Here is a 27,298-nt window from a genome sequence, read left to right on the forward strand (position 1 = left end):
CCATGAGTCAAGCCAGGTCAACTATTCATGAAATGAAAAATACCTCGACACCGGCAATCACATGCATAATGACAATGAATTAACTAAAATAACAGAAGACAGTGCTTAGATATCGATAATTCCCTCTGAGCTGATTCCCTCTCATTATGAGTGCGTTCGTAAAAGACGCTCTGGAAATGTGATCAGCACTCATGGAATGCCCTCTTGTCCAATCAAATTACTTGGTCCCTTTATGACGTTGAACCCAGTAGTGCGCTCCGGCGCTCTCGGAGCGAATTTACGAACGCACCCTATGCCAACGGTGCGACGCCCGTAAGAAAATACCTGCCGGTTTGCCGTGAAAACACATGACTCTCAATTTGCCCGGAATATTTGACATATTTCGGTTATTTCTTGGTAAATGATATCGGAATGTTCCGCTTGAGAAGAGCCAGGTGTTTGGTTGGCAGCTGCTCCATCACATCAACACGTTAGAGAGCCTGGTAACCAGGGTTGCCAGATGGGATTGATAATTCCAGCCCAACCGCAGTCTAAAAACCGTTAAATCCACCAAAAACCACCAGCCCAAAACCTATATTGTCAGAAAACCGCTCATTACTATTGGGCAGGTGCCCATCTCTTCCCCCTGAACTGTATGTCTGTTGCCAATGATGTTTGTAAAAGATATATATATATATAAATATATTTTTTTTAAACTGCACATTGTATGTAGCTACTAGGGTGTGTGTTTTATCTTAACAAATGTTGTAACTTTCAGGCACTGACATTTTGATACCCGCTTAAATGCTATTTATCCAGCCCAAATGCTTTTATTCCAGCTCAGTGTGATCAAAAGTAGCCCATTCGGTGGTAACCAGACTCATCTGGCAACCCTAGCTGGTAACCAGTTATCGGCCTTGATTGACAGGACTCAGGATCCAATGGGAGGGTGTTGTCTGGACTCGTGATCCAATGGGAGGGTGTTGTCTGGACTCGGGATCCAATGGGAGGGCATGTCTGGTGTATTTTTTATTCGCGCCAGGTGTCTATTGACCAATAGCCAATGATGGGAATTGGAAAAAGGTCAGAGTTGAAACGTGGCCCACGTGATTCAACATGGCGGCGCCCTTACGCACAACAATGATAGGATGACAGGAGAACACAGTGAGACGGAGACACCACATCACCTATAATAATACTACTGAGATTCCACCCAGGTAAGACTGAATAACTCATACAATAAACACATATCCACCCACTCTGAACGTCTGCATCCATGTTATGACTATGGACATGTTCAGTTGTACATCAGACGAGGCTTAGCCACGGGTCTGGGGTCAGCTGTCCACCTCTACTTCAGTAGTTAATGAAATGTGAGTTTAACTAATCCCGTTATCTGATTGTTATTGGATGTAGAGGCTCGTTTCATCCGGTGTCATTGGCTAAACGCGTGCATGCTGTTCATAGATTGGTGTTTTAGCCTGTTTGTTCATTTGATCAGATCAGGTTATATAAGGCGTCTACTAGACGTCTGCTAAATGCCAAAAATGTAAAAGTAATTGTTGTAGTGTTGCAGACATAGAAAGTTGCTCAACCAAGACGTTGAAGATGTGGGTGTTGGTGTGGTCCTGCATGTCTTCTAGTTCCGGCAAGTTCAATGGTCAGAAATGTGGCTCGTTTTTTAAAATTATTTTTATTTATTAAATGACATATCCCGTTAGGTTCGGCACCTGCACGCCTAACGTTAAGAAACTGAGCATATTTCTGACTATTTAACTTGCCGGCTGGCACTAGGAGACGTAGATATACAAAACAAAGTTGATGTTGAGAAAACCAGGGGGGTATTCCGTCAACGTCGCTAAAGGACAATCCAGACTTATTTTGATAAATCTCGCGAGATTGGATTTTCCTTTAGCGACGTTGATGGAATACCCCCCCCCCCCTTGCTGATTGCATAGCATGCTTGGACAGCCTATTGACATGTTTCGCCCTGCAGGCTCGTGGAGGGGGACACCGGTTGAAGATGTCTGAGAACACCCAGCTCGTCCCAGAGCAGCAGGGCTCAGTCCCCAGGGCTGTGATTATCCAGCTGATGGCTGAAAGGTTTGAACGTCTGCCTGATCTCGACAGGTAATCTATTAGCAGAGGTCAGAAGGCATGCTCATTCACGTCCAGGGGGGTATTCCATCAACTTCACCAAAGGAAAACCCAGGCTTATTTTGAGAAGTCTCACGAGGAGTTATCATTAATAAGGCTGGATTCTTTTTTTTATATAAATCTCACAGGATTGATCCAAGACTGGATTGTCCTTCAGCGACAGTGATGGAACACCCCCCAGACATCACTTCCATTTCTGTTCTTACTTATGTATTCTGAATTCCTCCACAGGAAAATATTCCACTATGGCCCTTTGTATCTGGGAGGTAACGGGGCGTTTGCAGGACTAATTGCCAACAGTTTATATCGGAGGGCCCTGAATGTCACTCAAGGGCGCATTTCATCCAGTCTGCCCATGGCCGTCCTTCCCTTCCTGACAACAGTGGCATTGTACAACGCAACTGTGTCTCAACCATTATTATCTGGTGAGTGATGTTAATCCTTATAGGAAAGTTGGTTTACTAACACAATCTCCACAATTAAAAGCAGTACACCAAGAGGCACGTAGAACAAGCAGGTGTTTTTCTCAACAGTATTCAGTTATTTCTGTTGTAACTGCAACTTACATTGACACTTTCTTTCAGGTGACCTAAATTGTCCAACCTGTGCCCTGATCAGAGGTGGTCTTGTTGGGGTAGTCGGTGCTGGCTTGTACCCTATCCTGTTGGCTCTACCTGTGAACGCAGGCCTTGCAACCAGGTATGCGCATTAAGTGTATTTTCATGAATACATCCATATAGTGAAAATACCACCGCTCATCAGTGATCACTTTGCTGAGGTGCTGTATCAATTGAGTGCAAAATAACAGCATCCGCACACTCAAACACTGTGCAGAAAACGAAGTTTATTGCGAGCTTTCGGTCATGCCTGAAGGTCTATGCAGTGGTCTTTTGCAGTGTTTGAGTACGCGGATGCTGTTATTTTGCACTCATGAATACATCCATACAATATCCTTTGCTCCTTCAGTAAATCACATCATTTCATCCTGATTATCTGTCGACAGGTATAACACAGCGCCGATGCCAGAGAAGGGAAACGTCCTACGGTTCTGGATGAACCTGACTCAGCCGATCCTGCGGAGGATGGGCGCTGTGCTGGTGCTGCAGGGCGTGTTTGGCACCTACCTAGGCTCCAGACACTTCAAAACCTACTTGAAGTTGCTTCAGTCGCCGGTCTCAGAAAGCGAGGAACTTCATGAATAATATGCATGGTTTTTAACAACCCTAACATGTACCTTTTTTAATTGTCTGTATCATCGATACATGTCCCTCTTCCTGCGGGAAGTGTGACCTGCACTGTACTGATTGTCTCATTGTTTTCCCACTGCTGTCACCAAAGTACCTGCTTGTGTGTACCACCTTTTTGTGTAAACATATCCAATCCTTTCAGTTCTCCACAAGTGTCTAGGGAGTAAGGGCTATGCTTATTTATGGACACAGCCCAAGTCTCTCAGGACTGTGAATGTACTAGCAAGATCTCAGTTTACATGTCTGGCTACACTGCAAATTCATACCATAAGTGTAACTGTTTATTTCTGAACTATAATGCAATGCCAATTGATGAGCCGATCAATCTCAATAAAGAATAGCAACCGCAATACATTCTAACATTATTATTATTATTATAATAATTGAGTTATATTTATATCTTGAATTATGTCTATTGCCTTGTCTTGTGCTGCAATGTCAGGAACCAAAGCCTAAGAATTTTACTCTCTTACACTTGTAATGTATCATAACAATAAACTTGAAACTAAAGGGCTTGGTATGTAATTTATGTAATTTATGAAATAAGACAGTATTGATCTGAGTGACACCTGATTTAAATGTTCTGTTATGAGCCAAGAAAGGCCAAAATGTCAATTTGGCCTGAATTTGTGTGTGTGTATGTAGGTCTTATAGGGATCTTCCTTTGATATGGCATTCAAACACTTTTGACACAGGGACTAAATGTGTAATTATTCTTAATCTGGAATGAATGTCTCAATCCTGACACATTTGCAAGACTAAATATAAGACCAAAACATACTGTATGTGCATAAGACTAGGGCTAAGAGAATACTCAGTGGTCTGACAGTTGATAACGCATACAGGCCTGACATGGAAACTCAATGAGAAATCCTGGCCCACCAGTATCCTGAATGTCAGATGCCAGCAGTACAAATCACTGAAATGTCCAAATGACCGTGGTCCAGTGGTCTAGCACCAGTCTACAGTGCACACGTGCCCATGTCTGCATGGGTCTGAATCTGGCCCATTCCCTGGTGACATACCGTCTCTCCTTACTTTCCTGTCTGTCTTCACTATATCTGTCCAATAAAATTAAAATTCATAAGCAATGCTTTCTTAAGTCATCTCCAGAGTGAGATTCATGCATGATACATGCACTTCCCAAATATTTATGTATAGAGTGTACTACAGCTAGTGTAGAGCAGCAATAGCAAGTTTGGCAGCCAGGGAAATGAATCTACATAACTACAAAGGGTGGATGACATGTTATCCACAACCAGACTGCAGGTGATGTTACATCATGGTCCTGTAGCTGTAATACTGAAATGTTACTAATCAGTTGTCCTGTCCTCTGGAGATGTTTGCATCTGCATGAAGGATGACGTGAATGTTAACAAAAAAACAAAAACAAAAATCTATATTAAACTGACAGGAATTCATCCAGTTTGATGTAATATTTAAATGATGTTATGAATATAATAAACATCGCCAAATGTGTAGCAAGAGAAAAATCTCTGGGGGAGAAAAAAAGTGTATTCAATGTCACTGTGGCCGTCTTCAATATCATCCACAACATTGTCACTATCATAACATCCAGCTGGACAAACTAGACAGGTCAAACCCCACAGTAAAACATGTAGGCCTCAGGTCATCAAGGTGAATCCCACTTTCCACCCCCGCTATTGTAGATTACAGTATATGCCTCAATACTTGGAGGCTGATCACTATCCAAAAATGATTTCCCATTGAATAATAAGGCTCTACAGCTTTCGCTTTTTTTCATTTAGTTATGAAACATACAGATGGCATGAGACCTGGTCTCCTCCGTACATTTAACTTATTGAGATCAGATCAGAGATGTTTAGGAAATAAATATCACTAAGTACATTGAAATCAGCCTTCTGCATTATGCACATAGAGTATGTTTGGCCTCTCCACTCAAATGAGGCTTGAGTGACTTGTTTGGGACCCTTTACCACACTCTCTCCTCTCTGTTCAGGAATAGATAGAACTTTGTCTGCAGAAAGAGCTTGCTGTTTGAAAAGAGAAAAAGAGATTCATTAATATCAACAGCATAAACAGGCATAACACATATTAACAGAAACGTGTGTATAAACAAAATAATATTTATTGTGGAACAGATTTACCCACGTTCTTTTCATTTAACAACGTTGGGACACCAACTGCATTTCGTGTCACAAAATCGTATTGTTTTATACATTTACATTCCTCAACACAAATTAATAATAACTCACTTTATACAGAACTGTTGAGGTCGATTTCTATGAGGTCACCACCTCAGATAGATAATTTGGCTGATTGTTGATTAAATGGTTACATTCCAAAATGTCAACATGACCAAATGTTAATTCAGGTTAACTTGTTAAGACGTACAACTGGGGATCATTGGGATTCATCAGAGCAGCCATCCGTGTATTCTGCCCTCCTGTCATGACCCCACCCCTTTTTTGGGGGAAACAGTCCATTAGTTTGACTTTGCCACGCTGATTTCCCCCCAAAAGGGGGTGTGGTCGTTGTGATGACAGAGAGGTCAGGTGACGTATGGCTGCTCTGATGAATGAGTAGTGGGATACTTGCCATCAAAGGAATATTCTAAATGAAAGCATGGTGTGTGATGGAATACCAGTAAGGTCACTTACACTAGGTTATACTACCTTTAAAAAAAATACCAGGCCATGTAGGCAGCAGCTGGTCCCGCCTCTTCAGTTTCCGACAGCAGAATCCACTTTAGCATAAAGAAAAATAGGGGCCTATATGAAAACATTCTTCGACAGAATGGTGGCGTTTCACAAAGAGACATTTATGGCATTCAGTAGACACCTTTATCTAAAGCGACAAATTTGAACCAACAAATTTAAACTAGATTTTTTTTCTCCAGTTCTGGTTCAAGAGCCAATTTAAACTAATATGACTAATAATAAACAATAACTCTTTGTGAAACTTCACCGTACTATTATTTACAATGTTTTTACTTTTTTTAAAGCAATTTTAACACTATTAAATCTACCATGTTCCCACTTGTTAATATGTGGGAGTGAAATTATTTACACATTAGCTACTTCATGCACAGAGCTTTAAAAAAGAAAAGCATATCAACAAATTGAAGGAACTGATCAAAAACTGAAAACAAACTAACAAGGAAATATCTCTGGGTAAACTGGGTACTTTAAAGCCACTGTGGGCATTGAAAAGGAAAACTGAAAATAAACTCTACATAAGTATACAAAAGAGCATACATCAAGCATCGGCTGTCTGGAGCTGATCCTTACCATGGAGCCAAGCAGACAGGATGTTCTGTAACCCATTCATCCCGCATGGCAGAACAACCATCACCTAGAAGAAAACTGTCAACAGGTTTAGCAGTAACGTGCAGCTCAAGTCAGTTGGTTTTTATAAGACTTTACACACACACATGCTCATTCAACATTTCTTAATGTAAAATGATCTAAAACTAGTTTTAACTGTGTTCATCAAATCCCCTGAAAGTTAATGAAGTTCAGTCTCATGAGCTGACAACAGGAAGTACTTGACCCTACATTTTGAGCGATGCGCTTGCACTCTTTGCACACTTGGTGCAGAACTCCACAGAGACGTGGTTCTTTTCCACGTGCAGACAGACTCCCCCAGAAGTCCCCTCCTTCTCCTCCAGCTTCACGCGTTTCCTGGGTAAGGCATAGTCATGGTCATTTGTGTTGTTGGACCCCTGGAAAAGCGAGGAAGATAGTTTCATGCCGTTCACACCGCTCAGCCTAGACAGCAGCTGGGCTAACATGCTCTCATTGGCCAGCACGGCTCTCAGGTACCTCGTCTCATCCTCTAGCTCCTCCACCCTCTTATTCAACTGGACGTTCTCCTGTGTAAGCGTGCGGTTTTCCGACGACAGAGACTCAACTTTGTTCTCCAACCCGTTGACAAATTCTTTCTTCTTCAGACGGTTAACTCTGGCAGCGATGGCATTCTTGTTGGTCAGGCGATTGCGCCCCGCCTGGTCATCTCTGCATGTGATTTTGTGAGCAACAGACATTCTCTCAGGTGAAGGGGTCATCGGCGCACCGATTCCAGAATCTTGATCCGTAGAATCGCCCACGCCAAATTCGGTCAATCCCATGTCAAAAAGAGGGGATACTGTATCTCTTTCAACTGTCCAGTTTAACTCATCGATCCCAAATAAATCATCCAGATCAAATTCCATGGCATCCATATTCTCTGATAATACATCTTCTTCGGAAGGACTTGTCGGGACATTTTCGGTCACCTCAACAAAGTCTGTTACTTCTACTTCAAGTGGAACATCTGAAGTGTGCACCTCTTCATTGTTGTTGTTGTTGGTAAGTGCTCTTCTTCTGGTGATCATTGTTGCTTCTGATGAACACCACCAAGTTATTCCTGCTGCAATCTGGAGGCTGCTCGGTTTATCTGTGGGGACAAAAAAAAAAAAAAAGCCCTGTGTGTTAGAAACAATCATCAGATCTTATCTGTAAATCAAACACTTCAGAAACTGTGACTGAGTCTATTACTTTATGCAGCTGGAGCCTAATCAGCCTAATGTAGAAGGCCTACAGCCTAACGAATTTGGGAATAATAACATTGTGTCAGTGAAGTCAGAGTTGCTTATCCTAGTATCTGTCAGTCGCATTTGTAACCAAATAATTTCGCCTGTTGAAAATGTGAAGTTTGATTTGAAGTAAAAGGCTTCTTATATTAACACAGTTAGGACAATAGCAGCCTCATGGCGGCCAAATGTTGCATAATGTTGGTCACAGAAGCTGATCACACCAAGAGAGAATCCCTCCCTGTGCATAAAGAGGACACAGCACTGGAAAACACAGACAACCAGTCTCATAATAAAAAGTTCATGAATAAACGTCTTAATCCACAGGCTTCTCTATCTATCACTCCTTTCAACACAGGGCCGCTGCTTCATTCGTGGGACACAACACATGTTCACTCTACACTTTAGTGACCTAAATTGTTCTATATTTAGTTGTGCACCAAGATTTTAGTTACTTAAAGGGATCAAAGTAAAGGACAGAGTCCCACGTGGAGTACAACATGTAGTCAGCTCCACTCAATTTGTCAGCAAACAGCAGCTCGCTGGGTCAGCTCCAGACAGAAGAGGCGCCAAGTGTTACCTAGCTTAGCTCAATCACTTCAACTAGCTGGCTAATAACTCGTTCAACGGTCTAGACACGATACCCATGATGTTATGTTGAACTAACTACTTACATACATGTTGTTGTTATACATAACACACCCGAAACTAGTCAGCTAGCCCAGGACAATGACACGGCGTTTACAAGCTAAGCTGCTAAGCTAACTTGCTAAATGTCAAACTCACCTCTCGTGGCGACGCGTCACTCACTGCAGCCGTTATTTCTTCTGATGCGTCATATTAATCTATCAACCTCTCGGTGGATAATATATATATCTACTTTCCTTGTGTTAACTGTTCTCTGCGGACTTCAAGCTGAGCACAAACGGACAAGAGAACTTCACGTCTTCGAAACGTACAAAGACCGTTAAAATATGTATTCCAAAATGGTCGAGACTGGGGGCTGCGTTCGTAAATACGCTCTGGATATCTGATCAGCACTCATGGGACGCCTCTCGTCCAATCAAATTACTTGGTCCCTTTGTGACGTTGCACCCAGTGTGAGCTCCGGCGCTCTCAGAACAATGTTACGAACGCAGCCTAGGCTTCTTCTTCTTTTTTGTGTGTGTGTGTGTACATTTCCGGTAGAACAGAGACCTCGCGACATGTTGCTGCCACCTGCAGGTTTGGAGTGGTACTACACACAGCCGAAGAACAAGTAGGTTTCGTCTTCATATCTCATCATCACCCACCCACTGGCTTTCAAACACCATGATAATGCTGATCAACTCTGTCTGCCACCAGTCATGTGAAATATACTTTCCCTGTGTTATGGGGTGAGGCTCTGAGGAGTTAGAGGAGGAATCCTTGGAAGACAGTCTCCCAATCCTTCCAAGACAGTCTACTGATAGTGTACATAGCCTTTATTTATGTAAACCAGCTCTTTTCCCTTCTTGTTTTTAGTTTTTTTTCCTAGCACCAGGGGAGCCCCCCCTCCCAAATTTCGTTGTATGGTACCTGTACTATATCAATGACAATAAAGACCATTCAACAATTCATTCAACATTCAACTACTGTACATATTGTATCCTGTGTCATATTGTATTGTGTTGTGTCATATTGTATTGTATTGTGTGTTTGTGTACGAGCCCAGGAAGATAAGCCCTGATTGGCAAATGTCATTTCTTTCACGTCACATTTCACAAATTACATCATTATCAGTAAACATTTTTGAAACCTGTATTTATTGTGGAAACCTTTCAACATTAGATTTTTTTAGCTCACACACATTATGAAACATCTATACAAAGAGTGATCAGTGAGCATTTAATTAAATTAAAACTTTCTTTCTTTCTCAAGTTATGAATAATTAGTGTATAACAATGATTATCAATCAATTATCAATGATTATAAGTAATGTATGCATGTATAACCTTTTGATATTAACAAAATATAAAATATACATTTCATTAGAAGAATCAACGCACTAAATGTAATATTCCAATGTGCCTGTTAGTTGTTTCCTAGGTTGCAGGTTACTTTAGGGTTAGATTCTCCTGATTAAAGCGTCAGTTAAACTGTCCATCAGTCTGATGCATCCAAAGAGCAACATTATACATTCTTTGATGTTTATGAACCACTTATTACACACAATCAAGACCTTTCACACGCCATCTTATTTGGACATAGTTTTCGCCATCATCAGCATTCTCAGAGGTAGAACATCCTCTACCCATTCACTGTGAGATTCCATCATCCTCTCCCACAAACTGGACTCATCTGAGGTTGAATCCATCCAGTCCACTTCCGCCCCGTAACTTTTACCTGCACAGACAGATTGAGACCATCCACTTAGTTTCCTTTTTTTATTTTATTGTAAACATTAATTGATTCATATTACTATGCATATCTATATATTTATAAACTCCTCAAAAAAAGTTATTTCGGTCGATTATTCCTCGCCTTTAGTAATACCAATTGGTATTGTATTTTATATTGTTGGAAAGCCTGATTAGTCACCTTTACAACGAGGTACAACTTGTAAGGATCATGCATTCGTGGAATGAGCAACACATGTGGGTGAGCAACACATGAGGGTAGCGGCCCAAAGAAAATTTGGTATTCACTCTTGTTTTGAGCTTCAAGTGCTGGCAGGTGTCTCTCTCACAGGCAAAACAGAACATCGGAATGATATTCTGGAGCCAGTGGCGATCCCATATCTCCATATGTTTTTCCCCTTATTACTGTGGGAGAGTGCAATCATGCAATCCACCAAGCAACTCAAAACAAGAGTGAATACCAACAGAAGAATATTGCAGGGGATTTTGGCTAATTTCTTTTGGCCGCTACCCACACGTTTAGCCGTGTTGCTCATTCCACGAATGCATGATCCTTACAAGTTGTACCTCGTTGTAAAGGTGACTAATCAGGCTTTCCAACAATCAGACTTCTTTCTGCCCAAAGATACTTACGATAAGCGACTTACAATTACGAATTACAGGGACACATTCCCCCTGGAGTAACTGAGGGCTAAGTGCCTTACTCAAGGGCACACTAGTGGTGGTGTTTCAGGCGGGATTTTAACTCACAACCTTCCGATCACCAGTCCAACTTAACAGCCAGGAGGTCTTACCTGTCCCCAGGCCCAGCCTCAGGCCCCCGATGAAGTGGTTGTTGAGCCTCTCGTGGTCCCACACAGTGACCTCAACGCAGGCCTCCCGCAGGTCCTCTGGCCGGAAGCCGTCGTACACCATGGTGTGGTTGAACATGGGGTTGGCAGTCCTCTTCACCACCCTGGTCTTCTGTCTGCTCTTCCTGCTGGTGTCTGGAAGCACAGTGCTGCAGACACAGAAGGAGGAGATGAGAACTGCAGCATCATTTATATAAAATAAATCACTATTGGGGTGCTTGGTGGCATAACACACTAAGTGTGAACCATGTAACCGCAGGGTTCCCGGTTTGATTCCGTCATCCCTTCTCTCTCTCTCACCCATCCTTCCTGTCAAATCTCTACTGTCTCTATTGCAATAAAAAAAAAACATAATGAGTTTTTTCTGCCCCACTCAGAAAAAAAGAATCACTAACACTATCATTATATGTTTATAATATAAACATAATCTAATTTACTCTTGTCTTATTGCTCTACTGCCCATTTCTGTAGTTGTCTTTTTTAAACAATTTTTGCTTATATAGTATTGTTTATTACATTGTTGTTGTTTTTTATTATTATATTGCTGTCTGTGTCTTTATGTCTTATGCAACAACAACACCAAGTCAATTTCCTGTATGTGCGAATATACTTGTCAATACAAATAATTCAGATTCGGATTCGGATTTGAACCCACTGAATCTGTATTACAAGAACAAACACCACCTCATGGAATTAGTTACTTGACAAAGATAACTTCTATATTTAATCTATTTTATTGATCCCTCATTCATAGTTGACCCTGTTGAGATAAATAATCTATTTTACACGAGAGACCTGTCCCAAGAGAGCAGCAATCAGCAAGTTACAGATCATAAAAAAATATCAAAATTAATATGTATGCCATCCTATTATTCAACTCTACTTCTGTTCATCCAGGAAGGCTACTATCTCTACTGGCTCAGTTGGTAGAGCACGGCGCTAACAACGCTTAGGTTGTGGGTTTGATTCTAGGACCATATATACTGAAAATGTATGCACTCACTGCAATGCAAGTCTTTAGTCTTTGAATCTTAGATCAGCTGGCTCGGTCGAGGTTTTTAAAAAAACAGCTAAAGACTGTCTTGTATAGACAGGCTTTGGATAGCCCCAAGGGGCTGTCTTTCTGTGTCCTGTTGATGTTGTTGTACACCTGTTGTCTGTTACTTGTTTTTATTTTCACTTGTTTGCCTATTTTAACCTGCTATGACTTTCGCTCTTTTATTATGTTTTATTGTGTTCTCTATATGTAAAGCACTTTGTGACCCTTGGTCTGAAATCTCAGAAATCATACCATTTCACAAAGGGGTCGATAATGAAGCCCCTGGCAGGTGGCAGGTTCTTGCAGTCCTTCACCCAGATCTGCACCTCCCCCGTCTCAGTCTTGGACGGCCTCTTACCTGTCGATGAACACACGTTAGTATGCAGTGCTCACAAAAACACAGGCGAGAGAAACTCTGAGATTAAAAAGAGATGAAGAGAAGCAGCGTACTGTAGGATATCTGAGGCAGGAAACGCAAGGCTACCCTCATCTCTCCTCCGTGGTCGACGGATTGCGAGCGAGAGGGAGACGACTGTGTTTTCACCTGGGGAAACCGGTATTAGATCAGTCTTTGATAGTCCAGACATCATTCAAAATATTGGCTCAACAGAACAGATTTTCAACGAATGAATCAGTATCATGCAGCTGGAGAGAATACGCTTCTAGAATTCTAAAGTTCCCAATAGATATTTGAACATATGGGGTCCAATTATTGACTATCTCAAAGCTAAAAATTGTTTTGGATTATGTCCTGTAGAGATGCAAGCCTGTACTCTTTTTTATTTCATTTTATTTTACTTGTACTCTTTACCTGTACCCTTGTAATACCGATGTTGTTACGATGTTGCATTATGGGAATTGCTTTAAACCAAATCATACGAAACATGTATGCCTAGCAGCTTGTTGTTTGTTTGTCTTGTGATAAATGCAAAACTGAAAATAAAAATAATAAAATAATAAAAAAAACTGTAAAAATGTTCAATGAACAACAGCCCCGCCTCCTCCAGGTACTCTACCTTTCCTTTCAAGGCGTAGTCGTTAATCTTTGTGTTGCTGAAATCCCACTCAGACAAATCCAAGTCCACCTGACCCAGGAAGCCGTTCCTCCCAAAGGTGTCGTTGTGCCACACAGAGACGTTGAGTTGTTGACTCTTCAGAGTCGCCATGGTAACCTTAAACTGCAAAGGGGCAGAGCACAGAACCACTTCAAATAATAGCTTATAATACATAGAAGTAGGTCTCCAATTCAATACACGTGCTATGAGTACTTTCAGCCATTCAGTTAATAATAATAATAATAATAATAATTATTATTATTATTATATAATTATATTACCCGTAGGATTTCATTGTAGGTAGGATTCAGAGTCTTCTTTTTCACGCTGGTTTTCCTTTTTCCCATCTTTGCTTTGTCAGGTAACAGGTAACATTTCACATATCTGAAATTGACAACCAGACATAATATTCTTAGCTACGGCTCAAAGCAAAAGACAAAGTACATGGGACAGTAGATGGGACAGTAGATGGGACAGTAGATGGGACAGTACATGGGACAGTAGCAATGGCAGGTCACTGGTGTTGTTGCTCATAGACTCTCTATGCCACACAGGTGCGATAGCTCCCAGAAAAATATCGTAACAAATAATAATAATAATAATAATAATAATAATAATAATAATTCATTATATTTATAAAGTGCTTTTCAAGGACTCAAAGACGCTGACAGTATGGGTAGACAAATACACGGAAACAATAGGCAACAGAAAACATGAGCACATAGAACACAGTATTAACAAACAGATACAGGAGACAATTAATTGTAGTAATGTAGTAATGATTTGATCATCTATCAACACCTACGGGTCGGAGCGGTTCTTCTTGGGTTCCGCCACGGCCAGGTCTCTGCAGTGGATGACAAAGATGTGGAACTCCCCGAGCTTCTGGACGTAGTTCATGGCGAACTGGACGGATCCCTTGACCTCCACGTCCCCCAGCTCTCCACTGTAGATGCTCATCACACTGCCGCTGACCTTTGAACCCCAAAGGACACAGGAAAAAGACAAAGGAATCACTAATAATTATATATATATATATATATATATATATATAAAATTGACTGCATTCATAGAGCGTTTATAGCGTGCATTTATAGAGCAGCCTTTTGAACACCCAAGTCCTCACATTGTCTCAAAATCACCCTCTACGACTTCCCCTTGGACTGATGAGTTTATGATGTACAATGTAAATGTAAATGTGCTGGAGCTAAAGAGTATCAAATAGAGTGCAAAAAAAAGGTCTATGACAGAAAGCTCGCAATAAACAACGATCTTTGCACAGATTTGAGTGTGCGGATGCTGCTTTTTTGCACTTTACAGAATACTTCAGTGAAAGTTGTACAGGCAGGCCGCTGGCAGGACCTACAGAGGACATGGAGGCCAGGCCAGAGGAGAGGCTGAGGTTGGTGAGGGAGCTGGAGGTGGTCTTCCTCCTCCAGCCCAGGGTGAGGCTGCTCTCCGAGTCGCAGTCGTTGTCTCCGCCATACTTCTAGAAGACACGTACAAACAACATGAAGACAGAGGTCAGACAGGGGCGTTCAGAACAACACACATGTTAAAGCCCCCTGGTGGTTAGAGCCAGGTACGGCTGTCACGGCATGTTAATAAAAAATGTATTCAGTGTGGAAAAAAGAATGGTTATCCACAGCTCATGACAGTAAGTTTGAACATACACATACATGATTTTGGCTAAATGTGTATAGCAACATCTGGTTTTGCATGTTGGCCTGCAACTATGCAACATTAACCTAAATATGTTGTAGGTTTGTAGTATGTAGTAACAGCAGTAGGTTTGTAGTATGTAGTAACAGTAGTAGGTTTGTAGTATGTAGTAACAGTATTAGGTTTGAAGATTGTCGAAATTCTGCCCCATAACTCTGTAGAGGTGATGATGTGGAAAAGTCACCCTAGATTTGGTCTGATCCTAATTATGGGAACAGAGAGACTACATATATATATATATACCATAAACAAGAAGCACCAGTCTTAAAACTTAAGTATATTTTGGTTAGCAACAACAATGGGAAGTTTTCTTGTTTGGACCAGTCCATTTAAAAGGTTATGGGAATGATTAACGACAACAGCTTGACAACTGGTTTATAGGTGTTGCTATGAGCAGAGGGTGCAGTAGGTAGTTGGTTCATTTTACCTCTTTCTGCAGGAAAGCAGGCACTGACATGCTCATCTTCACCTGCTCCGGGTCGAGGAGAGAGGAGGGGGGGCGGGAGGGGAGCGTGGCAGAGACTGGAACAGATATGAAGCAGAAAGGTGAGTAGGAGGAGGAGAGGTGCCAGCACATGTACCATCTTCTGTCCAAATCACTCCATCTCTCCTAATGGTTTATCTCAGCGCCAATTCTATGAATTAGCATAGTAACAGGATAACGTAACGACTGGCATTCATCATGCTGGCCAAATGGCACGCTCTCCTGAACATTCCTTCCCTCTCATTTACACACTTGGTGAATAATTCCAGAGAAGTGGGTCAAGACAACGTTTTCAGAATATCACTTCCTGTGTGTCCTGACATGCAGATGCACATGGACTGTCTTATGATCCATTTCTTGGCAAAGAAATAAGTGACCTCAACAGACGGGGTAAACAGGAGCACAGTGGAGAGAGTCAAGGAGGATTTAAAGAACCAAAGACCTAATCTTGATCATGTGTTCAGAATTGTGTTGTAACAACAACCAGCACTGTGCCTACTGTATGACTACAGTACTCAACACAAACCTATTAGGAAAATGCATCTTTCCCCATAGTTAAGGTAAATGCACTGAACTGCAATGTTTTGTCTTGACTAGCGAGTGCGTCATTGATTTTCAACAACGCTGACATTTATTAACAATTTTCTGAATAAAAGTCATTGGTTGGCGTCTTGTGGCGACTTTCACCAGTTGCTGTCACATAACATTGAGAAAATGTTTTATGAACTGTAATATTTACCATCATCCACACTCAGAATCAACTCCCCTCTTTGGTCACCTTTACTTCGGTCATCTCCTAGGAAAATAAAGTGTTAAAAAGAAAAGATTAAGAATTACTCAGAACTCTTTACTGTTTATATCAACGTTGATGGTCTAGTTTAGGATCATAGTAGTTTAGGGGTAGTGGTGGTCTAGTGGATAGTGAGTTGGACTTGTGATCGGAAGGTTGTGAGTTCAAATCCCGCCTGAAGCCACACCACTACTAGTGTGCCCTTGGGTAAGGCACTTAGCCCTCAGTTACTCCAGGGGGAATGTCCCTGTAATTCGTAATTGTAAGTCGCTTTGGATAAATGGCAAAATTAATTTAAATTAATTAGTCTAGGGTTGAGGGTTATCAATGGACTTAGCAAAGAAGGTCAATTGCCAAGTCTCATATGGGGCCCAAGGCCAATTTGTAATTTATGTTTCCAGCCAACAGGCTGAACCTACAGTGCCACATTCGAGAGAGGAATTCATGAGAGAGGAAAAGCATAGATAAAACAGAATCTATCTACTTACGTATTGGCGTTGATGTAATGTCCTCAAGACTTCTGGATAAGGAGATGGGTCTTGAAGACTTGCTCTTGTTTTTGGAAACTTGGTCTTGTTCCAATGCTACTGTGACAGGACTAGAGTCTTCATCATAACCTGCCACAGATAAAACTAAATCAGCTCTGGAAAATATGCATATAACATTTTCACACCTGATATTTCCAGATCTCTCCATTGTTCTGAATAGATAGTTACACTGTAATGCATCTTTACTGATTATTCCTAATGATTAGGGAAGTTAAAGTTACAATCAACTGATTATTAAAAACACCCAAAAAGATTAGAACTACAAAAATATTTTCAGCTGATCAAAATGATCTGTTATACAAATAATTGCTTTCATTATAGCTAAGGACAAATCTTGGAAACCAAATAGCCTAGCTGTCTTTATTCTTATATATTTCCCTTACTCCTACGATTGACCTTAGTGAATTGTGGATCTGCAGTATCGACATCATGATAATGTTAGAGGTGATCATCTTGTGTTGAGATGTCAGAGGATAATGCAATCAAATGATAAAGAAGAGATGAAGAGGCAGGGTTACAGTGCCATGAAAGGGAGGAGTTTGTACATCAAAATTAGTAGATACTGTATGTTTCCATAAAGAACGTGTGTTCAAATATGACACGCCCAAATCCCAAAAGTGAACTAACATGTTGCCATGTGAAAAAACCTCCTGAGCACCAAACCCTGCTTCCATCATAGATCAGCTTGATACGGTCGACATGATTCGTCTCCACCAAGATCATTAGGTATGTAACTTCTAAAATCAATCAGAAATATTTTTTTGAAGATCTTTGATTATTTTTTTTTGGGGGGGGGGGGATTTTGTAGAAGTGTGTCAAAGCTCACAGCCAGAACTTGCCCGAGATTGAGACCAAATCTCAGGCGTGCTGCTGCTGTTGGAGGAACCACCGTCGACATTCTGCACCGACCAATGACTGAGCCCGGACGGATTCCCCCCCTCACTGGTTGGCTTGCTTTGGGGCTCCTCTGAGCCCTGGTGCCCCACATCAAACACTGGCGCAGGGGGGGCGGTGGGGCTCAGATGCTCATTCTCTGCTTTTTCTGAGAGAAAGTGAGGCATGTATGTCCTCTCTGGGACCCCGAGGTAACTCGGGGGAGGAATGAAAGACCTTGCGGGAAGGTGGGAACAGGCTTCAGACTCATCGCCAGGGTCCCTGTCGCTGAGCAGCTGATGATCCCCAGACTTGCCGGGTACTGAGGCTCTCCTTCCATGCAAGCTTCCACGATGTGGAGTCCCAGAGGACTGGTGGGGTGGACTGCCCTGTGGTACATTCAGGTTCCCTAAACTGGTCCTTCTGACAGGGGGGCGGGGGAGTGACCGAGAGAGAAGACCTTTCCCCTGCCTAGCTGTGGGTGTTGGTTTCTCTGAATCCTCCTTGTGCCCCCTTAGGGGCGAGGCGATATCTATGGGGAACATTTTGAAAGGAGGAGTCACGCCATCATGCCTGGCTCCTTTGGAACCGGATGAATCTCTGGGTAGGGCTTTTGGGTGGCAGGTCTTAGACGGACTTCTCTCGTCAGTTGAGTGTTTATACTTTGGAATTTGAGATCGAGACTGGGATGTTTTTGGACTTTGGTGCTTTGGAATTTCTTGAGATTCTATTGATGTTGTTTCAGCCTTGCAAGAAGCACCATGTCTATTTGGAGGCTCCATGTCCCAAACATCACAGTGACTCCTTGATTGTGATTTGTCTGGACTCTGTATAACAGATCCTCTATCTATGTCCTTTATGGTTGAGATGATGGAGGTGGACTTCACTCTACATAGCTCCTCGCGATCACCCTTAACCGGGCCAGCTTTGTTTGTTCTTAGATCAGACTGAGAAAAGGCATAACATATTTTAGTGGGGGAAACCGGAGATGTTTCCGAACATGGATGGCTTTGACTATCTAAGGCCTCCTTTGGTTTGCCAACAATGATCCTAGGTCCCATGTTTTCTTTCTCCCGGAAGGACTTAAGGTTATCGATCTCAGTGGCCACATTTTCTTGTAGACTGTGAGGCTCTCTAGAAAGGGGCATAGGGATCCGTGTCTGCCTGTGTGTGCTGTGAGCGGATGGAGAGACCGGTAGAGGAGGAGGAGAGGCCACCTCTTCCTTTAGCTGGACAATCTGAACATCTGCATTCAAGCATTCATCAGGTGAACTATCAGGTATCTCTTCTTCACAGACGAGGATAGGTTTAGCTCTGAATGTACCATCCTTGTTTGATACCTTTAACAAGACACTGCTTTGATTGGACGGTAAGGATTTCTCTTCTGCAAATGATGCGCAGAGGCCTATTTTACATTGCTCTGGGATTTTAGAGACGGCATCAAGACTAAGTGTCTCGGCGTTTGTGATGACGTGGACCGGGGCCCCTGGCTCATCTCTGGGTTGTTCAGGAAGCTTAGCCTGTGGCTTTTCACTGCGTCCCAGACTCGGGCGGAACCGGTCTGGGACCTTAGCCATGGAGAGCCCATCCTCCTCTGTTATCGTGGTGGGGGAGAGGCCCTGGGTCCCCTGGGCCCCCCAGTGAACGGGCTTACCTGACTCCTGCTGAGCCGGACGGAGGTCGGAGGTCACCTGAGGGGTGAGGGACTCAGCCTGATGACGCTCATGTTGATCTGCGAAAGGAAAATCAAGACGACTCGGATTAATCATCGATTCGTTAGCCTCAGGCTAGTCTGTACAGAGCTACACACTCATCATTGAGTCATCATCACATGCAGAGGTAGTGTTGCAGGTAGACCTACTTGAGGCCCCAAGGCCTCACTTTAAGAGATGTGTAATCAAGAGGTCACTGAAACAGAAGAGTGTTTCACCTCTGCTGTGTTTAGATAATAATCTGTCTAGACTGCGTCATGGAAACCAATCCGTTTAGTATAATTGCATTAAGTACAGTACGAATTTAGCCTGCATATTTCCTTCTCTAATATCGTTAGCCTCATAGCATAAGTCATATTTTGGCCAAATTGAGATATCTGCCTAACTCTACTCTCCTAACACTGCTGATTCACTGTGCATTATTGCCTATGCCATCAGCCTATCAGAATGCTTGTTACATTCCAAAATCACTATCTGCCCATCTCTTTGACATTTTGAATCTAAAAATGACTCGACTCTTCCTTACTAATATTATTAAATACAAATCAATTATGGATTTGTATTGATTCATAGGTTGATTGATTGGTTAGTTGACGGACCGATCTGTTCATCGATTCCCAGCCTTTAAATAGAAGTGGATTACACCACCAGCCTTACCAGCAGGGACTTGGGTTGGACCTGTGAGTGTATCTGGACCTTCCACGTCTGGCCCCTCTGTGTATCTCAGACCCTCATCTAGATCCTCCTCCTCCCTCTGCGTATCTGTTGGCCTACTGCTGTACAGGAAGTGGTCATCGACAGCTGGCGAATCCTCCTTTTCAAAACTGTTGTTGCAGCTGCTCGCGGCTAATTGGCTCGTCTCCTCCTCCTCCTTCTCCCCTGAGGGACTGTTGGCACAGTCCAGGTCCAGCAGACTGTGTTCGCCCAGTTCTTTCCCATCCTGCATCTCTTCCCCAGGGTCGCCGCCACCCCCCCTGACCACCGCATGGCAGAACCTCACCTGTTTCCTGTCTACCCAGCCCAGCGACTCCCCCTCGAGAACGTCTGACGAGGGCTCTCTGCTGTCTACGCCGGGAGGGTCTGGGGGGGTTTGGGGAGCTTGGGGGCTCTGGGGGGGGTCAGGCTGTTGCAGGTCGCAGGCGAGACGGAGCTGGAGAGAGTCAGCAGAGCTGCAGCTGGGGCTGTGTTTGAGGATCCCCCTAGGGAGAGGAGAGCTAGCGAGGAGGGCCGCCGGACCATCGATCACTGACAGAGAGTCCTGGGATCTGTGAATCATTGTTCTTTTGTGGGGCGAGGGCACAACCACGGGGACATCTACTAAGGCTGCTGGGCTGTTTTCTGGACAGTCTGGGTTTATGTTAGTAAGGTCAGTGACGCAGGTCTCAGATGGCGGTGGCGCAACCTCTGAAAAAGACAAAGTGAGGGATGGAGGGATACACAACCAGAAACCAGGTCACAAACAACAGCAAGCTGCAAGGAGGATGAAGCCTGACTAAAACATCCTTATGGCTTGATTACCATGCTAATGGTTTGCTACGCTAGGCTGGGTACATTTTGTATAAATGTCATTCAATCAATGCAGATATGGATATGGTAAAGCTGCAGCCTAAATTGTGTACACAATCACTGTTTACCTTTGTTTACTTTCTCAGTGGATATTATACAGACTGACTTATACAGACTGACTTATATAGACAGACTTATATAGACTGACTTATATAGACAGACTTATATAGACTGACTTATATAGCCTTATTCCAAAGCACTTTACAATGGCCTCTCATTCACCCATTCACACACACATTCACACACCAATGGCGGCAAGCTACCATGCAAGGCGCCGGCCCGCTCATTGGGAGCAATTTGGGGTTCAGTGTCTTGCCCAAGGACACCTCGATATATGGGGTTAGAACCGCCGATCTACCGACCTTGCGATCATTAGACACCGGCTCTACCTCCTGCGCCACAGCCACAGATATGTGCGTCATCATTACATCTTGTCATAATAGTTATCATTCTAGAATATCATTCTAGAATATCAATATCATTCTAGAATATCAATATCATTCTAGAATATCAATATCCTTCTAGAATATCATTATAGATAGAATATCAATATCATTCTAGAATATCAATATCATTCTAGAATATCATTCTACATTGATGGCTGACAAAGAATGGCAACTGCGTCCACTTTCTTCTCAAAAACGTTGTTTTCAGCTCCAGTATTCTCTCAGAAAAACATTCCAATTATGGATCTCCAGCCCAGGCCAGTCATGCACTGCGGCTTAGGGCTTTGGAGTCATGGTGCATGCCTTTCTATGTAATCCTCTGGCAGCTACGTGCATTTGCATACCCCTTCAATGACTGCCGCCTTTCTGGGAAAAGCTCCTGACTAGTCCCCGCTCACTGGATCATTTCAGGAAATGCTATTGTTTCAGCAGACCTTGATATTTCAAAAATATTGGCACGTAAAATTAAAAGCAACTGAAGCGTTCTATAGCTGTTATATAACAGCACCACAGTTAAAGCTACTTTATACTTAATACTTAGTCACATATACAGTACTGTACTGTTAAGATAAGTAAAATATCCAACATTTCACCCTCTACTCCCTATTCGTTCACATACAAGAGTGATCTTGTATTTGACACCTCTTGCAGTGTGCTGGAAATAATTATACAGGATGACATTCCTTAGATGCTTTACTTTAGTATTAGTGTTTCAGTTCCTTCCTTCCCTTTCCCAAACAGATGAAAGGGCGGCTGTGTGGCGCAGGAGGTAGAGCCGCCGTCTTAACGATCGGCAGATCGGCGGTTCGAGCCCCGGCTGGCCACGTGTCCTTGGGCAAGACACTGAACCCCAAAATTGCTTCCAGTGAGCGGACCGGCGCCTTGCATGGTAGCTTGCCGCCATTGGTGTGTGAATGTGTGTGTGAACGGGTGAATGAGAGGCCGTTGTAAAGCGCTTTGGATAAAGGCGCTATATAAGTCAGTCCATTCATGCAACAATGACTGAGAATGCCAGCATTAGGCTTTGTGTTTAGAAAGCCATTGAGAAACACCAAAGGCTTTCAATGGGATCCTGAGTTAACCAGACTTACGTTTGTTTGCAAGGGAAATGCTTAGACAGTTTGTCCATCAAGCCGTCGTGATGTTACGGTGAATCTTGAGAACTCGATGACTCAATGTGGAATAGGTGCCAATTACTGGAAGCCTTGCCTCATCATGACCGAACATGTATGTGTTAAAGGTCGTAGCCTTTGTCAAGTCTTAAATACAGTATATTATACATATAGTATTTAAGACTTGACAAAGGCTACGACCGAAACCGTTAAACAGGTCCTATTAAACCACATTTTGTTGCATCTGGAACTTGAGTGTGTGGCTTCTACTTCTTTTAATTGGATTGTGTTCCGTTGCCAGCACCTCGCTTACATTTTCTGCGGTGTGCGCTCTCTTCTTTTCTATAAAGAATCCATATCCAGCTGATATCCTAGACAGTAACAGGACCTCCGGAGAGTAGTGTAGTTAAGGAGCTCACCCCCATCGTGTGTGTTGGTTAGCTCCGTTGCCCTGTTGGTTAACTGGCTGTCTGTCTCCTCCGATGTTTCAGGAGCAAGGGGAGTGCTGTTGAAGGGGTTCTGTCTTTGCTTTAATAAAATAAATAAAGGATTAAGACACAGATTTTAATCACATTGGGAATGAAACTCCAAGACCGTGCACATGTCTCAGGTGTCAAAAGGAAAATAACCAAACTAGGACAGTGCAACTGAACAGTTGCTTTAACCAACCTTGGTGGGTGATTGTTTCAGCAAGTCTTTTGGCCCCTCTGATAAATGAGAGTCGTCTTCCCTGTTGCAGACATAATGTTAAAACCAAATGAGTTTAATCTCTTAAAGAATAAGCATGAATTTGAACACAGCATGTGAGTATAAAGTGATAACAAGTGCAAAGTTTCATATTTTAAACCGCATCCCTCCAGTAACTGCACCACAGCAAAGTACAGTTGAGGCACAGGCACAGTTCAAATAGGCCTTTTCAACTGTCAGCTGAACTGTCAACTGTATTCCATTTGGACTTTTTAAAACTTCTTTTCATATCGTTTCACGATAGCATGTTCTGAAGTTCAAATGGATGTGACAGTAGTATACTTCAATCCAAATGGATATTGTGACAGAAATATAATAATAATAATAATAATAATAATAATAATAACAACTTTTTATTTGTATAGCGCTTTTCCTGCAAACGCTTTTCCTGCAAATGTTGCAGCTCAAAGCACTCAAATATATAATGAATATATTATGAATAATATTAAAAATACTCTTAAGCCGTGTGAAAGAGCAACACCTACACTCGATGGGAAACAAGAGCATGTGACACCTTGTGAGAGCCGATTACTGAGAACCTACGGGCCTGTCACTAATGTCTACTTACTGGGCCTATCACTGATGTCTACTTACTGTCTGAATCGCTCATTCTTTAGCGATCATGCGCATATGATCTGGTCTAATGTTTGATCCAACTTCTCAATGTGACAGTCTTAGAAAACAGCAGCCTTCAGTGTTTTGGGTTTCGTATCCAACCAAATAGAAGAGTATATTTTAGGCGAATAGAATAGATTTGGACATCATTGTGGTCATAAACCAAAATCAAGTTGTTGGGCTCACAGAAAATGATTTATGTCAATTTGGGGTCGGAAGAGAAAAACGTTTAGGAACTCGATTATACAATACAATGCTTGAACTGCTCGTATGTAATCTAGTTGCTGGCATTGCAACTGTAATCTAGTTGCTGGCATTGCAACGAGATCAGTAACTGAGTAAATGGGTGGCTGTTTGTTTAAAGAGGAATCGGACTGCAGTTCTCTTTAATCCAAAGATAAAACCATATGTGAAGAGGAAAACATTTTGCGGTGCATTTTGGACAACTGACTAAGTTAGCCCTGGGTATCGGGCGGGACGAGAGAGAGGGAGAGTTTCAACCATGTAAAATGTCAGATGAAATCCCTGTTGGCCTTTAGATAAACAGTGTTATATCTTCAGTTTTCAATCCAAATCTAGGATCAGATCCACTGAAGCATACCTGAGGGACATTGCTTAACAAGATGACATGATGAAAGTTCTTCCCTAACTAACATGTGAGCCTTGAAAGAGGTATTTCGTGGAGTTCTCATAAAAGAAGAACTCATCAAAACAAGCAGCAACTTGCAGTGGTCTGCTGGATAAAACTGCACCCAGTTTTGGTTGGTGACACTGCCAGCGCTCACCTGTCGTTACTGAGCTGTGCCAGCGGGTCCTCTAACAGTCCTAGGAGTTCTGGAGGGACGTACACATCGTGGTTCTGACTGTTCACGAAGCTGGGTCGCTCCGTCCACATCTGGGACAGCTCCACTACAGGACAGAAAACACACCACACAGACCACGCTCTGAATGCTCTTAACGGACTATGATGTTGAGTTTTTGTTTCACTATTGTTATGATGTGTTTCACCTGTATAACTGAAAATGACCAGTGACATTTAGAACTGCCCAGGCCTCAACGCAACCGTCATCTGAGCTGGAATTAGCAACAAGGCCTCCAGGGTCTGGTGGCTCATTGCCATAGCAACGGGGACTTAAGTCTTTGAGAGAGAGGGACTTGTGAAACACCTTAGACTATATTGAGGAGCAGGGTCAGCATTTTGTCAGAAGAATATGATTTGCAATGTACAGCTGACACTTAGTCAGCAGTTAACTCGAGCATAAAACACTTGTACTGCGGTGGACTAGCCACTCACAGCTTCTAGCATGGAAGTTGTGTGTCCTGATCAGCTCTGGAATAAATCTATATCTTCAACTGTCCACTCTGAGCAGACCTTGTGATTTCATGAATTCATCCCGGGGAACACAATCACGTTATTACAACTATTGTCTAATTAAATGTTTTATCTATTTACTTCTTATATTTGCTTTTATTCATTGTCATTTTTATTTTCTTACTATGCTCCTCTTGCTGTATTTTTTAAAATAATGTATGTCAAGCACTTTGAATTGCCCCTGTTGTATGAAATGTGCTGTACAAACAAACTTGCCTTGCCTTGCCTTCACTATGCACTGATTAAGAAAAGTTAAATTGCCTGCATATGACGATGTGTACATCACTATAGCGTATGAAGGCAATTTGGGCTTATCCAAAACATGTTTTTATCAATTTCTCCTTTTGTCCTGATGTACAGCTGTTCATTGGACATACGAAAGCTGTACTTGTCGTCTGCAATGACAATAAAGTTGAATCTAATCTAATCTAATCTAATCTAATCTAATCTACATGGCCGTAAACATGGTCGTAAACCCAAAATTAGGTGTGTGAGGCTACTAAGTCTGACACCAGTCTGACCCCAGCGACTCACGTATGGTCATAGTCTTCTTCTGTCTCATGGACGCCATGATGATGTCAGAGCCGTGGATCCTGTCCCTGTGGCGCTGTGACTTGGTCTCATAGAACCACTCTCCTGTCAGGTACTTCAGCTTGCCCTTGTCCGGCGCAGAGCGCTGGAGGTTCCTAGGAGGAGAGAGGGTAACTAGGGTCAACATGATGGTCTCTAAATGAGAAACATCGCATAGACTCAAATTCAACATGGCAGTGACCTTTTCCTAGTTGTGAGGCTGTGATGATCATGTGCCAGTGGAAAAACACGTCCACACTCGTCTTAATCCAACCTTACGTAAGTAACATCACTGACATTTAACCTGACATTCATTATCTCTCGTCTACCTATTATGGCGATGTTCTACATCTCACAAAGACAGGGGATAGAAAGTCCTACGGAAATTACCATCTATGATTAGGGTCATTATTTTTTTTAATTCTGTGATGTTCCCAGCCAGGGGGGGGGGGTGCATTTATTGTTGCAGTTCTTGAAAATCAAAATCCCTGAATTACATATTCTTTTACCCCAATGACATCAGGGGGTAATTTCCTTTTTTTTTTGTCTTATCTTTTTTTATTACAAAATATAGGAAATCGCTGTTTTTAGGATTTACCACTGTTTATCGCTGTCTGTAGGATTTACCACTGTTCATTGGTCATTTCAGTTGGGTCTACACCCATAGATTGTTTAAGAATATGACTGCAAATGTCTTAATCGGCTGAGTCTTGCCCAACCATATCCCAAACTCTAAGGACATGTTACTCCATTTCACTCCAGTGTGTTTTAGTTCAGTAACGGTTCCTTCATGCTCTTTTTGAATATCTTTAGGTGAACTTAGGGAACCAAGACTAGACAAATTATAAACAGTTAATGAGCAGACCTTAAAATAAAGTGACGTGTGGCCTGGGGTGGTCCAGTGGTCTAGCACCGCGGTCTACAGTGCACACATTATGCCCATGTCAGCATGGGCTCGAATCCAGCCCATGCCCTGCTGATATGCCCTCTCTCCTTACTTCCCTGTCTGTCTTCACTATAACTGTCCAATAAAATGAAAAATATGAGTGGGACTGCCCCAAATACCAAAATAACTTTAAAAAAAGTGACACCAGAGAATAATTTCCAAAAGGCCTTGACAGAGAGTGAACTCACCTGACACGCTGTTCCTCTGCCTTCTTCAGCTCGGCGTCTCTCTTCAGCACCATCAGGATCATCGCCTGCTCCTCCTCCGTCAGGTAGCTCAGGTCTATCATGATGACCGGCCCCGCTGTGCTGGTCTCACTCTGCTGGTTTTTCCACCACTCTGCTGGTCTCTGCTGGTCTCTCCACCACTCAGCAAAGGAAACAGTGAACAAACTCCTCTCTAAAGAGCCTGTCAAGGTGGAGTAATGGTGGTAATGGTGGTGGTGGTGGTGGTGGTGATGGCTACTGGTATTATGGGATAGAGGCTCCAGAGAGTCCAGGTGGAAGTTGGGGAGGTTCTTCAACCCTAGTCCAG

At 42.6% G+C, this 27,298-nt stretch overlaps 3 protein-coding genes across 3 annotated transcripts; 1 reads left to right on the forward strand and 2 right to left on the reverse strand.

The window, feature by feature from the left end:
- The first annotated feature begins 1,095 nt into the window (after positions 1 to 1,095).
- Positions 1,096 to 3,795, forward strand: tmem126a (transmembrane protein 126A). The gene is made up of 5 exons (XM_080530353.1): positions 1,096 to 1,196; positions 1,976 to 2,109; positions 2,368 to 2,561; positions 2,721 to 2,835; positions 3,140 to 3,795. The coding sequence occupies exons 2-5, from the start codon at positions 2,003 to 2,005 to the stop codon at positions 3,336 to 3,338; spliced, it is 615 nt and encodes a 204-aa protein (XP_080386479.1). The 5' UTR covers positions 1,096 to 1,196; positions 1,976 to 2,002; the 3' UTR covers positions 3,339 to 3,795.
- A 1,680-nt stretch (positions 3,796 to 5,475) lies between these two features.
- Positions 5,476 to 8,873, reverse strand: crebzf (CREB/ATF bZIP transcription factor). The gene is given in 6 exon segments (XM_080530016.1): positions 5,476 to 6,099; positions 6,101 to 6,111; positions 6,656 to 6,675; positions 6,678 to 6,730; positions 6,923 to 7,802; positions 8,725 to 8,873. Coding segments are annotated over 5 exon segments (975 nt in total). The 5' UTR covers positions 7,741 to 7,802; positions 8,725 to 8,873; the 3' UTR covers positions 5,476 to 6,026.
- Positions 8,874 to 10,153: 1,280 nt separating this feature from the next.
- Positions 10,154 to 27,053, reverse strand: sytl2a (synaptotagmin-like 2a; the record flags this gene model as incomplete). The annotated part of the gene is made up of 14 exons (XM_080528105.1): positions 10,154 to 10,302; positions 11,111 to 11,316; positions 12,459 to 12,564; positions 12,657 to 12,750; positions 13,223 to 13,384; positions 13,543 to 13,645; positions 14,067 to 14,236; positions 14,628 to 14,750; positions 15,411 to 15,505; positions 19,093 to 19,410; positions 20,048 to 20,655; positions 24,662 to 24,785; positions 25,783 to 25,934; positions 26,953 to 27,053. 14 exons carry the CDS (start codon positions 27,051 to 27,053, stop codon positions 10,154 to 10,156), a joined length of 2,511 nt encoding a protein of 836 aa, XP_080384231.1.
- Between the last annotated feature and the right edge of the window lie 245 nt (positions 27,054 to 27,298).

This window comes from Nansenia antarctica (assembly GCF_963989245.1).
Source record: "Nansenia antarctica genome assembly, chromosome: 4".
Taxonomy (NCBI): Eukaryota; Metazoa; Chordata; class Actinopteri; order Argentiniformes; family Microstomatidae; genus Nansenia; species Nansenia antarctica.

What these genes read in the sequence shown, in the direction of transcription:
- tmem126a (XM_080530353.1), top strand. Translation starts at nt 2,003, where the DNA reads ATGTCTGAGAACACCCAGCTCGTCCCAGAGCAGCAGGGCTCAGTCCCC. An exon ending in CGTCTGCCTGATCTCGACAG is followed by an intron (nt 2,110 to 2,367) that starts GTAATCTATTAG and finishes ATTCCTCCACAG; the next exon opens with GAAAATATTCCACTATGGCC. An exon ending in GTCTCAACCATTATTATCTG is followed by an intron (nt 2,562 to 2,720) that starts GTGAGTGATGTT and finishes ACTTTCTTTCAG; the next exon opens with GTGACCTAAATTGTCCAACC.